The sequence below is a fragment of the Pantherophis guttatus genome, chromosome 4, assembly GCF_059756535.1.
Source record: "Pantherophis guttatus breed Tessera chromosome 4, ASM5975653v1, whole genome shotgun sequence".
Classification (NCBI taxonomy): domain Eukaryota; kingdom Metazoa; phylum Chordata; class Lepidosauria; order Squamata; family Colubridae; genus Pantherophis; species Pantherophis guttatus.
In genome coordinates this window covers 48697524-48716969 of record NC_142066.1, presented here as the reverse complement: position 1 = coordinate 48716969, position 19446 = coordinate 48697524, and the positions used below count along the sequence as shown (strand labels likewise).

The following is a 19446-nucleotide window of genomic DNA, read 5'->3' as shown; positions in this document are numbered from 1 at the left end:
CATCAACTGTTGATGTTGATGTATATTTTAAAATTATATATATATATATATATATATATATATATATATATATATATATATATATACATACATACATACATACAAAAAAAGTTTAATGCAGATATGTGTGTCTGTGTATACATATATACACGTGTGTATATACACCCACACCCACACCCACACCAAAGAAAATTGAAAGTATTTTTTCTTATTTTCCTCTTGTTTGCTTGCACATGAACTTTTTTTCTTTCTTGAGCTTTTTCTTTTTTCAAATCTTTTTTCTGTTTATTAATCTTTTAACTTCGTTTTTTTTCCTGAAAATTGATTAGTTTTATTTATATATAAAGAATAAATACAAATAGATTTATTTTTTGTGAGAGGGAATTTCAGAGTGATGAAAGGAAAAGAAAACTTTGAGAAGAGGGTCATAATGACTGAATCCTTCCTCCCATAATACAATTTCTCAGTTTTAACAGTACTTTTGCAAAAACTGTTCATCAGATTTATGCAATAAGCCTTTTACTAAAAATAAACAGTCAAGCAGCTATCCACAAAAGTGAATTTGGTCACAATAAAAGTTAATTTGGGGAAAACATTGAATTGCAGAGCATGAAATATAATTACAACAGAAACATTGAGAAGAACTTCCATGGAGAAGTAAATCCTGAGCAGAGTATACTGCAGTTTGAGTGTAACTACTTGTGAAAAAGTAAGAATAAAAATCCTGGGCTTGTATGTGTTTCAGGTAGGCTATGGTTTATGACCCATTTATAGCTTTGAGTATCACATCAATGCAACTCTTTCAGGAGCTAACTTGGTATCAAGGTTTTTTTTTTTCATTTAAAAATTTGAAGTTAGGGAAACTGATGATTTTGATGAATTAACCCTTGATTTGTTTAATGGTAGTTTAATAAATTACAGTTGTCTGAGTTCACATGTGTTCAGCCATAATTTACAATATACAGTGAAGTTACAATATACAGTGGTGTTATAAATATATAAAACATACTAAACCAGAACCAAATGAATCATATTATGGCTTAACACAATGCATAAAGAGATAGTCACAAAGGTGGTATACTTTTAAGATTCTATTTTTGTTAGGGGGAGTTGACTGTCTCATTCTTAATGTCCCTTTCAAGTTGAAAACTCTAAGACTCTTGTTGGATGATGCAAAGTAATTTTGGGGTCTCTCAATTCTCTGAAGAGCCATGTGCCTCTGTGGAAGTATGTTGATGCCACGTGCCAGACTGGGAAAAGGAAAGGGCATGACTAGCTTTTTGGTCTGTGTTTTTGAGGCAATTAGTCTAATGGGGCCATGCTTACGAATACAGTCTGTCTCATTATCTCTGGCTAGCCTACAGCTCCTTTTGTAGGTTTCTAAGTGGTTGCTTGGTTCTGCAGACAGTTGTAGGTTTTGTTAGTTGAGGAAAAATGACAAAGCAGGTAGATGTCTCCCCTTGTCTCTAAGAGACGGTAGACAAAAAGGTTATTTAGCTTTTTTTCCCTTGGCCCTATCTTGAGGGACGGTGGAGAAAATTTTACTTTGGGAGGGGGGAAGAGGACATAAACAGGAACAACGTTGTTGCACATAACCTGACCTTATAAAACGGCATCTTCATCCAGCATTTGATTAGAGCTTTGCCCTGGAAGGTTATATCAGGAGTCCTCTTGTGGCCTTGAAGAAACCAAGACTACGATGAACCACAATATTAAGGTAACAGTTGTGCTCCTTTCTAATTGGCCAAAATGTATAAGAAGACGTTTATCTTGGCTTTAAAAGAAGCAATTGAAGAGAGATGCAAACTGAACAACCTTTCATAAAGTGCTGAGGATTAATCTGGAAAGGAATGGAAAATAATTGACCAATCTGATGTTACTATACAATTTGAAATTAAATCTGTATGTTGAAAATACTTACTTCAGTAGGCTTGGGCTTATATGGCAGATTGCAATCTTGCTGATTGTATAGAATGCGCAGTAGGCAGAAGAATCCTAGGAGACTCAAAATGTTTGAATCAATTTAAAATTGATGCAGTGAATAATATTAAACTTGTACTATGTTTAGAAGTAACCAATTTCTCTTTGTGGCTCTTGATTTCTACCATGCTCTCATTTCTGGGTTGCATCAGAGCTCTAAGAAGGGTATGGAGAAGAAAAGCAATACTATTATCTCTGTTCAGATTAATTTAGAGAGCTTAGATAGAAGAAATGTCCACATTGGATAAATATACATTGAGGATGTTGATGTTAACCTTGGATTAAATGGATGAGGAAGCCGAGTCAAGTAACTTTCAATCAGCAAAGACATTATGGGGAAGGATGACCATCACTAATTTGCTGGGGAGCAGGATTCCTAGCAGAAAAATTGAAATTGTCCTACGTGAAAAAACAATCCTGAGAAGACAATCAAAGGGACAGCAGCAAATATGGTTGAACAGGGTAAGTGACAGATGGAAGATGGAAAAAGAAACCAGTAAAAATGGTCTTTCTTGATCTGGGCAAAAAATGTATCTGGATTAGGAGAAGGTGCTGGGGCATTCAATACCAGATTTTACATGAAGCCATCTGAAAAAGAAGCTGCAAGTAAATGACCGCAAACACCTTACGGACTATTTGTGTAAAATAGAAAAAAAAGATGAATTTATGGTTTATGGTTTTGAAGATTAGACAGGGTAAATTGTAGAAAGAAGAGATTTATGTTGTAACCAAAGAGAAACAAGTAAATTTATGACTGTACGTATAACTGCTGTAAAGAAGATTAGAACCTACTTCTGTATATCTTTTTTCTTCCTTTTTCTTCCTATTTTTCTTTTACTTTTTCATTTCTTATACTTTTACCCTCCCCTTGATTTCCTTTCTTCTCTTTTTCTTACTTTATATTTATCTGAATTAGTTTTTATTTTCCTCCATATATTTTATGAAGGATGCCAATGATATAGATATAGATATAGATATAGATATAGATATAGATAATGAAAATAAAGCTGCAAGTACTGCAGGAAATTCACTGGTGGAAAACTGTAAAGAGTTTTGGCTGCCTGATATCAGAAAGAAAATACTAAATTGGAGGTGGGGAAGGGGCAAAAAAAAAAAAAGCTAAATAGTTGAGAATGGAGTGGTGAGTTAAAGCACCTTTGATGCAGAGAAAGTTTACAATTTACCGGTAGATTTGCTAGTTTCAAAAAATGAATGATTAAGTTACAGGTGTATGGCATCAATTGATGAAATTATGCATGATTCGAGGAAATGACTGAGAGTTTCTTTTTTTCCTTTTAGCCACTGGCTTAAATCGCTTTAAAGAGGGGATCACAGAAATTGATGTGGGCTATTGATGGCTACTAGTGTTGCCATTCCACTGAAGGATATGACTCAAAACACTTTGAGCTGGAGAATGCAAAGTGGAGGTTATTACAGATTTTCGCATCCTACTCATAAGCTTGAGGCATCTCATTAGCCATTACACAAAATGGTCATAGTGTACTGAACTGCTCCAATTCATGAAATTAGTCTCAATAGGGAATTTCTACCTAAAATCAAGGAGGAAAGGTTTATATCCCCATCCGTCTGACTAGTTATTGCCACCTGCATTTTGAAACCTCAATTATTTTTGCAAATAAAATGCAAAAAAATGGCCTAGTTCCCAGAACATACTTATGGCAAACCTACCCATGATTTGTACAATCAGACGCAATTCTCTGGATTCACACTGCATAAAATAACCCCAGTGGCTGCTTTGCATAAGGCACCTGTTCAAACCTTGATCATAGAACTGGGAAGCAGCAAAGAAAAACTAGGCGAGATACCTTGAGGCTTGAAAAGAAGTCATTAGTGCAAGGACACCCATAACAAGTAGTTATCCTCCTTTTTTTATTCATTAGTATTAGAATAACAAAAAGCTCCAAATAGTTATTAATCCAGATATCTTTTTTCTGCTCCCACTCCCCCAATTCTTCCTATTTAGAAGTATCTCTTTGTTACAATCTGAATGCATATTAATTTAACCAAAGTAAGGATAATTGAAATGTTGGCTGGAATTATGGGAATTACAGTGCAGCATATCTGGAGGGCATTATTATTAGGGAAAGCAACCTTATTACAATCCTATATTCTCTGGTCTCCTTGGTGCATTCTTAAGTTTCTTTGTCAGAATTCATTTCAGCTTCACGGGGAAAATGGTATGCTTTAGCCTAGACTGGGTTCATATGCAATATACTGCATCACAAACTAGCCAATCGTCTTTTTATGTCAGCAAACCTGGTCTGAATGACAAATGCATGGTTTAGTGCAATGTTTCTCAATCTTGGAAAATTCAAAATGTATGGACTTTAAGTCCCAGATTGTTCAGTTATTCAGTTCTAGGACTGAAGTCCACAAATCTTAAAGTTGCTAAGGCTGAGGAAGCACTAATTTAGTGGACTGTGTGAACTCACAAAATCAGATTAACTACCTGACTAAAACTTCTATTAAGTCTTTAATAATAAGTTGCTATAATTGCTCTTTGAGAGCCTAAATGGATCATTCAACGTATGAGGGAAAACCACGGCATGCAAAATTTTCTAATGGTGTTTGTGGTGAAGAGTGATTCAAAGAACACAAATGTAAACCAGGCATATTATGGCTTTTATATGATTCTGTGGTTTTATTTTAAACTGCTCAGAGACGTGCAAGTGAGAGTACTGAAAATTGATAATTAAATAAAGAAATAAAAATAAAATAAGTACTGTGGGTGGCGTAGAGTATAAGTTGGCTGTTTGTGTTATTGGATAGAAATTGAGTTCTGAGAAAATGAATGGGAATATCCCGAAGGAGAGCAGGGATACCTGGCGTTCTCACCTTTATATGACCTAATGATTGTTACTGCAACATGCCAGGATTCTATGAGCAGTCAAGGGGGGGAACCAAATTCACTTAATGACCACATGATTCACTTAACAACTGTGACAAAAAGGTCATAAAATGAAGCAAAAATCACTGAACTACCTTGCTTAACAACATAAATTTTAGGCTGAATTGTAGTTGTAAATCGAGGACCTGTATATCTGGAAAACACTAAAAAAAACCTATTCTGAACTTTTAATTTACAGTTTAATTGCTTTGAAAAGCTTGTTACTTATTTCTAGTCACTCAGGCCATTCAAGAGTCTAGTCCTGTGATGGTGAACCTATGGCACGTATGCCAAAAGTGGCATGCAGCACCCTGTCTGTGAGCACACGAGTCGTCGTCCTAGTTCAACTCTGACGTGCAAGCATGTGTGCCTCCCACTGGCCAGCTGGTCTTCGGGTCCCTGCCATGCTGGGGGCTAGGGGCATACAGCAGACTGCATGCACATGCATGGGGGCAGGCCAGGGGGCTGCACATGCATGCATGGGGGTGGGGCACATGCGGGGGCGCATGTGCATGTGTAGGGGGCAGGGTGCATGCACAGGGGTCGCACACACATTGCATTCAGCCGTGAGCAATCCAGAAAAGGTTAGGCAACACTGGTCTAGTCAGATATGCAACATATTACAATGAGAATAGTTTGCACATCTGATCAGTTACAGATTTAGTTCTATTTATAATAAAACTATTATTTTCAATTCTGAATAGTCATTGGCATATCTGTCTGAATCTCCAAATGACTTGATCACTTTTTCTGCACTCTCTCCTCACATTTTCACTTATCACTTTGTATGTGTAGTGGAAAAACATTTTCCTATAGGTCAAATTCATTGAGAATATTGTATGGTTTCCGTACAACTCTTCCCTGGTGGTTTCATTATCCCCATTCTCTGGGGTACAGCATGGAACTATAAAATCCTACTTTCAAACACATCCACAGTCAAGAAAGCACCCATTCATGCTTTGTGGCATAATTTTAGTCCTTTGGTTTATAATTTAAGACCACATTTTACCTTCCATAAATCTCATCATTTTTCAAATGATGAGAATAGACTTCATTCAGGTCTACTACACCTTTCCTCTTTCTCTTAATTTCACAAGTCACATAACATACCTATTTTTATTTCATTCATTTGCTAATTCACATTCTTTTTCATTTATTCCCCATATTTTAAATCTCAATTTTTCATAAAGGAAATCATCAGATGGATCTATACACCTTGGCCTCTTAACGCCATCCTAGCTTTGATCAATCAAGGGTTTTGCACAAGGCTTTTTAATAAGAGAAGGCTAGCAGACTTGGTTACACTTATGCCATTTGCAATATTCTCTGCGAAAAGCAAGAACGGGCACTGATATTTCCTGTTTATTTTGGTCAATATGCCATCAACACAACAGAGCCACATTTTAGCCCAAGGATGCTCATGCTGGTGTCCCTAATTTAGAAACTATCTGGCAAATCAATATATATATACAAACACACATTCAGGAGACATCAAATCCAATTCTCTCCCTTCTCCTCTCCACTCCCGCAGACTATTTTCTTCTTCATGGCCAGTACCCTATCTATTAGGCAGAGTGAGGTAGTCAATCATTTTCAGTATCATGAACAGGAAGCAAATATTCCCTTTATTATTAGAGATGTTTATAGGATTTTTCTGCCTCAGGGATCTCAAGACTTACCTCGGATGCTAGTCAAAGCTGATCATAATACCCAGGAGTTACTTTTTAAACTAGAGGTAAAATCTCAGATTCCTCTCTCTGTCTCTGAATACAACTCTAATGATGGTAAAATAATATAACCATTTGCTCACTTCCTTTTCAGCACAAAATCAGCAGCTGGCTTCAGACTCATGGTATAGAAGCAAGTCTATTTCAGGCAACTAAAAGTCTTGGGTCAGTGCTCAGTTAGAACTGATGGCTTTGATGTGACGTCTCTCTGCAGATTAAAAAAAAAGTTATCTTGAAGGAAGTTTGATAAGTCCTTCCCACCTAATAAACTAAATTTGCCTTTCTTACCCTCTCAGCTAAATTTCCTTAAATCTTTGGTATCTATCATGTTCCAGAGATTGATTCCTGTTCACTCATAGTCTTTCAGTGCTTTTGGTTCACACATTGTAGCCAGCCACAATGTAATTCTTTCTTTCTAACAGTGTAATGTTTGAATCAGAGGTGGGTTTCAGCAGGTTCTGACCAGTTCTGGAGAACCGGTAGCGAAAATTTTGAGTAGTTCGGAGAACCGGTAGTAAAAATTCTGACTGGCCCCGCTCCCATCTATTCTCTGCCTCCTGAGTCCCAGCTGATTGGGAGGAAATGGGGATTTTGCAGTAACCTTCCCCTGGATTGGGGAGGGAATGGAGATTTTACAGTATCCTTCACCTGCCACGCCCACCAAGCCATGCCACGCCCACCCACAGAACCAGTAGTAAAAAAATTTGAAACCCACCACTGGTTTGAACCCACCCACTATGACTTATTCAGCAAAACATACTTTAAAATAAACCATGGTTAAATAGTGTGAGCCCAATTTATATTTTTAATTATATTCATGAATGTCATTCCAGGAGAACCTTGCTGATTTAATCAACACAACAGAATAATTTTTAAGGCAGAAACGGGGATGTTCCTTGATTTGTTAGCTATTTGTCTGATGGAAATTTACATCTTTCATCCATGCGGACCAGGTTTTATAATAGTGAGGCATGCTGGGACATGTAGTTCTGGAGTATTACACTTTCTCTAACTTTGACCTATCCTTAAAATGTGCTCACTTCGATCATGTCTTTACAGGTTCAGAGAGCCGCTTCAGTTCTCCTGCTCTTGCTGCTGTGCTCCTTTGCCGGGGCCAAACGAGCCATGCCAGACTGTTGCCGGCAAAAAAGCTGTTCATGCCGCATCTTTGATCTGCTCCATGGGATAGGCAACCATGCCGCCGGCATCCTGACCATTGGCAAGCGTAGCAGTGCCATGACCACCAAGGGCTTCCAGAACCGCCTCTACCGCCTTTTGCATGGCTCAGAAAACCAGGCTGCTGGGATTCTCACAATGGGCAAGAGAGCGACTGGGCTCCCCTTGCCCCTCAATAAGAATGCACCCAGCATCTCCCAGATGATGCCCATCCCATATGCTGCAGAGCCTGACCCAGTCATGGGCTGCCTGACTCCCCAGAAGACCAATGCCGTAAATCCCATTTACTAAGAAATTGCAAATAAGGAAATCCTTTTCAAGAGTTTGCATGAGTCCTTCCTGCTTTCTCTCATCACTGCTGTTGGTTGCTATTTTACACCAGCCAGGTGCTAGGTGCTGTCCAAAGATAGCGGTGCAGTTTGTTCATTTTGTAAATAGCTCTTTCATTTATCTGTCACCACATTCTCTTCCAAATAAAGCCTCTTGTGTTTAATAACTGCTTTGTCCAAAGATCTGTGTGAATTCAACCCAGAATGCTTGATGGATCAACCAACAATCCATCTCGACCAGCTTTCTATTTCTCAAACTCTTTTATGCAAAGGATATACAAGACTAGAATTCATTTTTCTCTTCTGCTGCTTAGAGCCACAACGCCGCTCAATGGGAAAGCTCAGATTGCCTAGTCTGTTTTCCAATACTGAGAGATGTATTGCCTCCAATTGCCTATAAAGCTACCAAATAAATCTTCATCAAGCCAAACATCCAGGCAGGATTTCCTTAACATTTTTCTTGTCAATCACAAATGTTAACCCAGCATGAGTGACCACTTCAATATCTACCAGACATGGCTCATGCTAAGGTTTTTTAAGCTATTTTAAAAAGGCAAATTCCACCGCAGTTATCTTTGTGCTCCCAAACTGTTTGAGCTCTGGTGATCTATCTCTACAGTAACTGCTTCTGCCTGCCTAAGACTGCCTGACCAGGAGATCTGTTGCTTTTTAATGATTTCATGGGGTTGGCAGCCATTGGCAGCCAGAGGGCAGTGTTGGCAAAGAAAGCTTGGCTACTCCAAATGTCTTTGTGTGCTAGATTCTTTTGTGTGCTGACAGATATTTGATTGACCATCTCGGCAGTCTGATCTGGAATTTATAATTCAAACTAAGTAAGAAATCTTTGTGGTTAATACAAAGTTGGTTCAAGAACACCTTTCTTATTTGAGGCTTCTTTGTTGTGCAGAATCCTAGCCCAAATGAAGCTAACTTTGATGTAATCTAAATAGTTCCACTTAGAATCATAGAATAGCAGAATAGAAGGTTCTTTCTTTTTTTCATCTTCTTCACTTTTTACAAATTGAGCAGTAGTTGGTTTCTAGCCAATAGTTCAAACCAACAGCATCCTGTGTGTAGACAGCAGGCACCATGATCCCCAGATTCATTAGGGCAAGCAGTCAATTATATTTCTATTGAATTGAGCTATCGGCAGTCTGATACTATATTTGCATGGGGTTCTCAACCAATTTGATAAGAGTCTTTGGGCTAATTTAATGAATTTAATGAAGGGAGGGTGGGAATCCCAAATCCAGAGGGATAGAGAGGGATACAAATACTGGAAAAAGACACATTTGGAATAGGAAATCCTCTAAATGGTCAGTTTTTAGTTTTCCTAAAGGAAAACCAGGTTTGGGTTAAGAAGGGATGCAGTGATTGTGTTTAAGCTGGGTTTAGGCTTCAGCAGTCAGTGAGGCCCTCCTTCCGTAGCATAAACTAATCCAGGGGTCAGCAACCTGTGGCTCTGGAGCCGCATGTGGCTCTTTCACCCCTCTGCTGTGGCTCCCTGTCACTCAAAATATCACTCACAGCCGCCAATGTGTGACCCTTGCTGGCACGTGATTTATTGAGCTTTTCAACCCCCGGTAGGCCAACCATGGATAAAGCCAAGGAAAAAAAAGTTTCAGAAGAAAACATATGTTTAATTTGACTACGTATGCTAGTTTTGTGGCCACTCAAGAAATAACCAGGCATGGGAAGGGTTTTGTGGCTCCCGGTGTTTTCTGTGGGAAACAGGTCCAAATGGCTCTTTGAGTGTTTAAGGTTGCATACCCCTGAACTAATCACAAAGTCTGAATTTTCACACAACAAATAAAACCAAAATATTGTGGCATGTGTAAGTAACATATAATATGTCGTATATAACATGTGTAACATACTGAGTTCCAGACTCCAATTTCAGAAAAAAGAAAAGAGAAACATTTCTTAGTAGTGGCACAATTTTGGTTGTGAAAATTCAGCACCAGAAATTATTATCCTTCTGTTTTCTAAAATTGCAAGTAAAAATGGGACCTAACTTACATTCTTTGATTGGTGATGGGTGAGTATGTGGTTGTGATCACAGAACAAATAGGTCACATATAAACCTAAAAAGTATATTGTCACAACATGAAGTTTAACTTCTTTTGTTCCTAGTGTGCAAATTCAGCCCCTTGTTTTAATTTATCTTGAAATCTCAGAAAAAGGATTAATTCACTAACCAAGTTAAGTCTACCATAGTCAGTGGGTCCATTGTTGCACATGTTGTCTCTTATTTCTACTTTATCTTAACACTTTCTGTATTTTTTTTCAAGAAAGAAGAAATCCTCTGATTAATCACCTGATGCCCGCTCTTTTTAATTGCGAGTCAAAGCCATTCGGCCCAAGGTGTTTTTGCCTTGTTTGCACTCTGTGCACTGAACGAAGCGCTTGAGATGCCGCTCGTGGGAACCCGCGCGAGGTAAAGCGGGCGCTGAAAGCTGGGCGGGATCCCTCTGGATCCCTCCCCAGCCCTGTCGTCCGCGCCAGCCCGCTAATTGCACGGCTGGGATTAGAAGGGAGGGAAATGACAGCCGGGAGGGAGGGAGGGAGGCGTTGAGCTCCCAGGCAGCTGTTTCTCCTCGCCGTTCCCAGCGCGCCAGCTCAGTCGGGACACAGCGCGTCTCACCCGCCCCATCTTGCGCTCTTCTCCACGGCTGCGCTTGGATTCTCGCCGCTGGACAGCGGACCCCGCGGGGGCAGCGGGGCGCCGATGGTGGTGCCCCCGCCGCGATGCCGGTGATGAAAGGTTTGCTAGCCCCACAGAACACCTTCTTGGACAACATCGCAAACAGGTTCGATGGGACACGTAAGTGACCTCTGAAACTTCCCTTCACCGGGAAGAGAGATCGTTGGCCTGGGTTGTATTTGGAGGGTTGGTGGAAGAGATCTGCGACACCATCCTGGTCCCTCGCGGAGTTCACTGGAGGTATCGGGGCAAACTCTTGGATTTCTCCTTCCCTTCCTTTCCTCCGCACCCAGACAGCTTTCTCTCCTTTCTCTCGCCGACGCGCCATCCCTACACTTGGTTGGAAAGTTAAAACTCCACTTGAGAAGAAGGAGACAGGCAGGTGGGGATGCGAGCCACCTCACCTGAAGATTCCCCCTCTCCCCGTCTCTTTGAGCGCGGGGAGGAAAGAGATTTTTGGGATGGGGGGGATGTACGAGGTATGTGCCCAACCAATCCCAGGAACAATGATGGGCTCTCCGTACCGTTTCTTCCCGCGCCCTCCCGTCCCGCTTTGTGCGCCGTCTCTTTCTGCGCCCGTTTCCACCACCCACCCACCCCGATTCCCCGCTCCCGAGTTAACAAAGAACCGATAAACCCTCTTTGTCTTTATCCGAGCGGCAACCTGAGACACTCTCTCCTGTCCCTCCCCCATCCCGGGAAAAGGTCGATATTTTCGGGGGCGGGTATGCCTCAGCAGCTGTAGGAAAAATTCCTCACTGGCCCCCAATTTTGACTGTTCAGATGAACTGATGAACTCCTTCCTTTGGCTTTTCAGACTGGCGTTTTTAGGAGTCACGCATGAACACCTGCGCTCTTCTTTAAACTATGTTTGTTTAGATGTGTGAAAGGAGACCGAAGTAATGGTAAAAAAGGCTTTTTTAGACAAGCCTAGTTTGGGGAGGGGAGAGGGAACATTTTAGTCTTCTTTTTCCCACCCGGCAAAATTTTCCCTCCAAATCTGTTTTACAGTAAAGCAGTTGAACCACTGGCTAACTTCCAAAATTCACTCTAAAAGGGAGCTGGTATATTCGGTTCAAAGTGGGATAAGCCATTTTATTGAATTCTGGATGGAATGAGGGATTCTGCCCCAAAATGTTGATCTGAGGCCACTCCTACTCTTTTCAAACCCAGGAAATGTGGATCTGTAGAGGAGAGTGCCTCTGAGCATGTGCAAAGTAGCTCCTCTTTCCTGGTAGATGATGGAATGAAAGACGATGTCTTGACTCCCCAGTTAAAAATACTTTGCCCCTCTTTCCCCCTTCCCCTCTGTCATTGCAATATGTTAGGTACTAATTTCTCTTTGGGATGGAGGGGAGGAAGGGCAGACGGACGGACAGGCGGACAGACGGATGGACTGTTCTCCTCTTTTTGATAAAGCACCTGGCACATAGGTTGTGAAACAACAGCCCAAAGCTGCAGAGGGAAGGGCAATCTGTCAATGAGGGAGCACCGAGTTGCACACATCATTTGTTTTAAGAACTTTTCAACTTGCTATTCTGTAATTTTCGACTCTAAAGAACTTTTTGTTCTTTGAATTTCTAGAGACTCTGATTTGGAGTTTCTAGATACTTAAGAGTATCAAAATCTGTATCTAAACTGTGTCTCATTTCACACTATAGTATTGCTGCACAATTCCTGCTAAAAGAAAGTGGCATAATGAGGATGCAGTGAAATATTATTAGATTTTGGTTTAATAGTCTTAAGGGTTGTTATGTGTCAGATGGTGACGGACATTTTATTCACTTATTTTCATTACTGGGGTAAGGCAGTTTTGCTTGATAGAGGAAAGTTTGCTGCTTCTTTTTCTGAGTGGGAGCAAATTAGACTGGCCTTGATCAGCTTTTGCCTTGTGACATAGGTTGCTTTGAGGGACAGTGCCAAGCCCACAATAAGCCACCAGATATCTTGGCTGCAATACTGTGATGCCATCGAAACAGAATATGGCAGATCCCATTCATTGGAAGCATCAGAAGATTCCCCCCAAATAATATAATTTCAGAAGGGGCAATGGATTTAACTTACCAGGAAGTATAAGACACATCTTAGTTTTTGGGGAGGAAAATAAGAAAAAAGCTGATTGGCAGGTGGATCGCCTCCGGAGTACCCCCAATCAGCTGTCCCCAGAGGTGAATTTTAGCAACAAGATTCCTTGGTGGTGAGCTCTGTGCCTTGCTTTTTTTTGCTTTTTTCCCCTGCCTCTGAAACTTCTGAAACTCCATTTCAGAAAAAACTTTTTCCTGCCTCTGAAAGCCTTCCAAACAGAGCTTCAGAAAAAAAGCCTCTGAAGCTCTGTTTGGGGGCTTCTTTTCTGAAGCTCTGTTTCTGATGCTTTTTTCAGCCTCTGAAACCCCCGTTTGAGAAGTTGGCCAGAGCTACATTTGGAGTATAAGACGCACCCAGATTTTCACCCTCTTTTTTGGGGGGGAAAGGTGCATCTTATACTCCAAAAAATACGGTAGTTGGGCTGGACTTACTAGTTTATGGATGGAGTATTGAAAGATTGGGTTTTGCTTTTTTTAAAAAAGTTGATTGATAGAAAGATCCTCCCTCCCTCCTTCCTGCCCTCCTTCTCACTGATGGATGCATTTTTATTTTTTATTTATTTATATCCCGTGTTTATTATTTTTACAAATAACTCAAGATGGTAAACATATCCAACACACCTCCCTCCTCCTAGTTTCCCCATAACAACAACCCTATAAGTAAGGAGGACTGGCATAAGAGAGAGAGAGAGAGTAACTAGCTCAAAGTCACCCTCCTGGCTTTCATGGTAATGCAGGACTTGAACTCATGATCTCCTGCTTTCTAGCCTAGTGCGTTAAGCACCAGACCAAATTGACATTCTATCAAATACTGCTATCTTGATATTAGTATCAAATATTGGCAGGAATGGATAAGTGGATAAACAAGATCTATCAATGGAAATCACATGTTCTTGAAATCCCTCCTGTCCTCTGTGGGACAAATAAAGATGCACAGAATCCACACATCAGGAACTGCCATCCATATAGAACATCAATCCATGAAAATTTGAACTCCTTTTTTCTGATTCTAGATTATCTAACCATTACATGATTCTAGCTTTCAGGAAAAATTAACTAATGGAACTTCCCAGAAACATTGTGTGCTAGTTAAAAGGCTGATTATGCATTCCAAAACCTCGGACCTCACTAACAAATACTTGGTACATGAATCAAAGGTAGGAAATGGTACACGATACATGTTACATGTTACATAGGATCTTTGGCATGAAACTGCTTTCTCTTCCACCACAGTATAAATAAACCACAGTCTATTTATTTATATATGATTACATCCAAGCAATTCCTATTGGACACTGTTTCCTGTGTCAGCCTCAGTCTTTCAGTCCATGATTCCATACATGTATTTATTTATTTATTTATTTATTTATTTTGAATTTGTATACCGCCCTTCTCCCTGAGGACTCAGGGCGGTGAACAGCCAAGTAAAAACATCAAATACAAATATTAAAATACAATTAAAAGTATATATAAATTTGGCCCCATTAATTAAAAATGATAAACAAAACACTTAAAAACACTTAAAAAATTAGGCCAGCCCAGCTTGCTGGAAAAGGAAGGTTTTAAGGGCACGGCAGAAGGCACTGAGGTCTTGGATTCTCCTTATCTCTGGAGGCAATTGATTCCAGAGGGTAGGTGCCTCCACAGAGAAGGCCCTCCCCCTGGGGGTCACCAGCCTGCACTGTTTGGCTGATGGCACCCCGAGGAGGCCCTCTCTGTGGGAGCGCACGGGTCGATGGGAGGTCGTTGGTGGCAGCAGGCGGTCTCGAAGATAGCTAGGCCCTATGCCATGGAGCGCTTTAAAGGTGATAACCAACACTTTGAAGCGCACCCGGAAGACCACCGGGAGCCAGTGCAGCTCACGCAGGAGTGGTGTTACATTAATTATTTCTTATTAGAAAAATACTTTTAATGATGATAAGTGCACTAAACTTCTTTTTCCTTTTAGTCTAAATGGAAATAAGAATTATAAAATTAAATGGAACTCTTAAGTGTGTACATGCTTGCTTGATTAATTATACAATGCTGACAAGTTCTTTTACAATTTTGAGGATCCAAGTTTAAATACCAGTGAACTCTTTGGGCTATCCATATCTTCTGTCTCCATCTCTAGGAATTATTTCTCTGAAAACGAAAACTAAACTTTTAAATTACTGTCCATAGTGTGAAGATTACAGTTCACACTACAATCATTAGAATGGCTATTAGAATTGTGTCATTAGAATTTAGACTTTCAATCTCTTAATAATATGTTGGTCCTTATTTTAGGCCAACATATTTGGGTTACAAATCTGGATCATATTCCTTGCATGTCAGTAGTGGTGATCCAGATTTCTGTAGTCCAGATATAGTAAACCTACTATAAGATGTCTTTAGCAACTAGAATATGAACCAGTGGTGAAATCCAATTTTTTTTACTACCGGTTCTGTGGGCATGGCTTGGTGGACATGGTGTGGCTTGGTGGTGTGGCTTGGTGGGTGTGGCAGGGGAAGGATACTGCAAAATCTCCATTCCCATCCCACTCCAGGGAAAGGATATTGCAAAATCCCCATTCCCTTCCCACTCCTGGCAGAAGGATATTGCAAAATCTCCATTCCCACCTCACTCTAGGGCCAGCCAGAGGTAGTATTTGCTGATTCCCCGAACTGCTCAAAATTTCTGCTACTAGTTCTCCAGAACCAGAGGTGGGTTTCAGCAGGTTCTGACCAGTTCTGGAGAACCAGTAGTGGAAATTTTGAGTAGTTTAGAGAACAGGTAGTAAAAATTCTGACTGGTCCCGCCCCCATCCATTCTCTGCTTCCCAAGCCCCAGCTGATCAGGAGAAAATGGGGATTTTACAGTATCCTTCCCCTGCCACACCCACCAAGCCACACTACGCCCACCAAGCCACGCCCACAGAACCGGTAGTAAAAAAAATTGAAACTCACCACTGTCCAGAACCTGTCAGAACCTGCTGGATTTCACCCCTGGTATGAACCCTTTATATAACAGCACTTCTAGAATCAGCAGTGGAAAGAACCTAGCAGGCTCTGGCTGAATAGTTTTCCAGTTTCTTTTTCTCACTCTAAGTTTTCTAGATTTTATTTTCCAGGCAGTCCAGTCACTGTATTTTTTCTCCTTTTTCTCCTGCAAATCTATATCCAAAGTGATAAATTATTGACTTCAATTAGTTTATTGTACTTGAACTCAAATTCCATGTTTACATGGAAAGGCTGAGTTATATGAAGTTTCATTTAACTGAAACAATTTACCAGGGCTCCATCCTTAAAAATAGTCTGGAGAATTATACGTCCACTACTAGGTAAATAAGTAAACGTCTTATTCCATATGTGGTATAAGAAGTAACATATCCAGGCCACATGGAGTCTTTGCAGGGGGGAAAAAGTATAAATCAATAGCACTTTGCTTGTGTCATTAGCAATAACACAGTCATTTCTCTGCATTTCAGGTTAACATGAGGAATTATTAGACAATCCCAGACAGCAAAGGCTGGTTTTACACTAAAATGAGACTAAAAACAAACAAACAAACAAAACCCCCAAGGTGTAAAAATGTAAGGATTAAAACTATGTCACATGAAAAGTCTGCCTCATTATACTAGATAAATTTGTGTGGGGTGTAGTAAATAAACTTAATTTTACATGTTCTATAAATGGTCTTCTTTTCTTATTTTATACCCATACATTCCTAGTTTCTGACATTGGTTTAAATTAAGTATAGGTTAGTCTCTTTTTTCTCCCTTCCTTTCAACCTGCTTTGCCTAGGTAGAAAGATGGGAATAGACAAGAAAGGTGTAGTAATCATGCATGGTTTAAAAGAAACAACTAAAATGCCATATTGTGGTCAGAGGATTTTCACTTAAGAGGATTCTGATGGTGTGGATTGGGCTGGGGTGTGAGGGAAGGATTTAAATGCTTTCAAAAAGATCAATGAAAACTAATTCAGCATTTTATTATGGAGACTAACTTGGAAATGCTTCTTTAAGCAAAGGTATCTGGATATCCTCAATCCTAACCCCAAATCCTGCATTTTATCATAATCTATCTCTTTGTTCTTCACTAAACCCATAATAATCTGGTGCAAATATGTGAAAAAGGGGTATTATAATTAAATTTTGTAGAAGAACATGCACAGCATGATAATATACCTAGAACTGGGCACAGGTGATTGGTCAAAAATGCACTGTACAATTAGGGCAAATAAGAGGACACATAACAATGTGCAATTTTCACAAATATTTGGAATGTTTCATTGTATAAGAGTATAAATGAAGAGTGTCTGACTGGACTGAACTGTGATGGTTTCTATTTGTAAGCTCCTTCACTATCTAGTTTTCATATTCTTTTGGCTACCAAAAGAACCTGGATTCCTATCAACTAAAGAAAACAAGAGCAAATATACATAGTTTTGGCTAAGCTGTCGGAATAGGAGCTAGAAGATCTAGATTCTAATCCTTTTTGGCTATGGAAGCTGCCCCTGTCAGTGACTCTGTCTCAGTTCAACTCGGTTATTATGGAAAGGTAGGGGAGAGTGTCTTGAGTTCCCAAACAAAAGCCAGAATATTAAATTAAAAAATGCAAACAGGGTCTCATAGCTTGGACAGTTCCTAAATGCACTTTGAAAGGTTATTGTGTGGTGCCTTCTTGCATTATGGTGCAAGAAAAAGTGCATATTTACTCAAATATACTCACTTTATGTCTTGTATTTTTGTATGACTCTTGTATTTGAAAATGGGTTCAGACAAGTATGGGAATAAAAGCTCCGGCAGAGATCTAAGCAAACATCTTTTCATGATTAGGAACACAGAAGTCAATAATGAAGAGTAATGCTGGTGAGTATAAAATATTTGCCATCAGGCATCTAAGATTAGAAGAGAGAGCTTCTTGGTTATATAAGTGAGATAAGGTTAGTCCTAAACTTTGGAACTAAGCCAGGAATCTTGTATTTCTGTTTAGATTATGAAAAGGCTAATGTTTAATGAATTAGAGGTAAGGTAGAGTAAGACTTTTCATTCCTATATCCAACTTATATATTTTGGTTAAAGCAGAACATGATGGAATGGTTAAATTGTGAAACTGACTGTTCACATGCACTGTAATTGGGAGGCTCTTTCAAGGATCATGCATGGCTGCTGCATATTGAGAGATTAATATTCGTTTCACAGAGTCTGTGAAATTCATTCATCCTGAGTCTCAATTGCTTAGGATTTTCAATTCACAAATTTCATTCCTTCCGACGTGAATGGCTGTTGTTGGATTATCTCCCATCACAGAAATGCCGTGTCCTCATGACCTAACAAGTGTTATGATGGTATCTAAATATATGACTCCTGTTTTTGTCAAGTTCCCTCTGTCTCAGTTGTCCATTAGAACCATATGGATCTTAAAAAGAGATGCAAAGTAAATAAATACAATACTGGAACTGAGTTATCAAAGTTGGAAAAACAAATATAAAAACAAAAGCATCCAGATTCCACAAAGCTCTTCATCACACAGAATGGAAAGATTTCAGAACCATAGAAGTATAAACATGGAGAAGGGAGCTATTGCTCATACATTTGACCAAAGATTTTGCATTTCGTGACAAAACATCATCCATTCTGCCGTCTGATGCCATTGCTGAAGCTTAGCAGATCAATCCTCTAGTGGGGAGATTATCTGAAAAGGGCAATAACTCAGCATTAGGGTATTTACTTGCATGCAAAATGTTCCTGGTTCAAACCATGGTCTTTCCAGATATATCTAGAAAATATTCTGTTCTAAGACACTAAAATTGCTATAAATCTGTGCAAACATTACAGGGCCTGGTGGCTCAGCAGACTAAAAGCATTGTGATTAACACCAGCTGTCTGCAATTACTGTAAATTCAAATCTCACCAGGCTCAAGGTTGACTCAGCCTTCCATCCTTTCTAAGGTAGGTAAAATGAAGACCCAGTTTGTGAGGGCAATAAGCTGACTTTGTATAAATATACAAAAGTATGAAAGCTATTGCTTAATGCATTGTAAGCCGCCCTGAGTCTCCGGAGAAGGGCGGCATATAAATCAAATTAAAAAAAAAAACATAGTTATCTCACTTGTACATAATTATTACTTAGTTGAGTTCTGTATAATATATACTTCCATTTCTTTTTAATATAGAACAGTATTTCTCAACCTTGGCAACTTCAATATTTGTAGGCTTCAACTCAGGGGTGAAATGCTCCTGGTGTGGACCGGATCACCCAATCCGGTAGCAATGGCAGCGGGTGGTTCGGAGAACCGGTAGCAAAAATCCCTGCCCCCCCCCATGCCCAGCTGAGCCATGCGATCATCAGATGCTTTTTAAAATTATTTTTAAAAGCAATTTTTCTACAACTTCTTCAGCCAAAGAGGTGGTAGAAAAAATGTTTTTAAAAGAAAAAAAAGCCTCTTGATGATCAGGCAACTCAGCTGGGATCGTCAGAGGCTTTTAAAAGCATTTTTTTTTACAACCGCTTTTACAACCTCTTCAGCTGAAGAGGTTGTAGAAAAAATGCTTTGAAAAGCCTCTGACAATCC

The 19446-nt window shown here is 39.7% G+C and overlaps 2 protein-coding genes across 4 annotated transcripts in view; both read left to right on the top strand.

Moving 5' to 3' along the window:
* The first annotated feature begins 905 nt into the window (after positions 1 to 905).
* On the top strand, positions 906 to 8287 carry HCRT (hypocretin neuropeptide precursor). Of its 2 annotated transcripts, none has more exons than XM_034415666.3 (2): positions 906 to 1717; positions 7675 to 8287. In XM_034415666.3, exons 1-2 carry the CDS (start codon positions 1700 to 1702, stop codon positions 8080 to 8082), a joined length of 426 nt encoding a protein of 141 aa, XP_034271557.1. In that variant the 5' UTR covers positions 906 to 1699; the 3' UTR covers positions 8083 to 8287. The 2 variants fall into 2 exon arrangements, with proteins under 2 accessions (XP_034271557.1, XP_087750652.1); XM_087894526.1 differs by lacking the exon at positions 906 to 1717 and adding an exon at positions 5948 to 6780.
* A 2428-nt stretch (positions 8288 to 10715) lies between these two features.
* Positions 10716 to 19446, top strand: part of KCNH4 (potassium voltage-gated channel subfamily H member 4) — a 70530-nt gene continuing 61799 nt past the window's right edge. For both annotated transcript variants that reach the window (XM_087892110.1, XM_034415664.3), the window contains exon 1: positions 10716 to 10944. In XM_087892110.1, the coding sequence (XP_087748236.1) occupies positions 10869 to 10944 (76 nt within the window). In that variant the 5' untranslated portion in view covers positions 10716 to 10868. The remainder of the gene's footprint in view (positions 10945 to 19446) is intronic.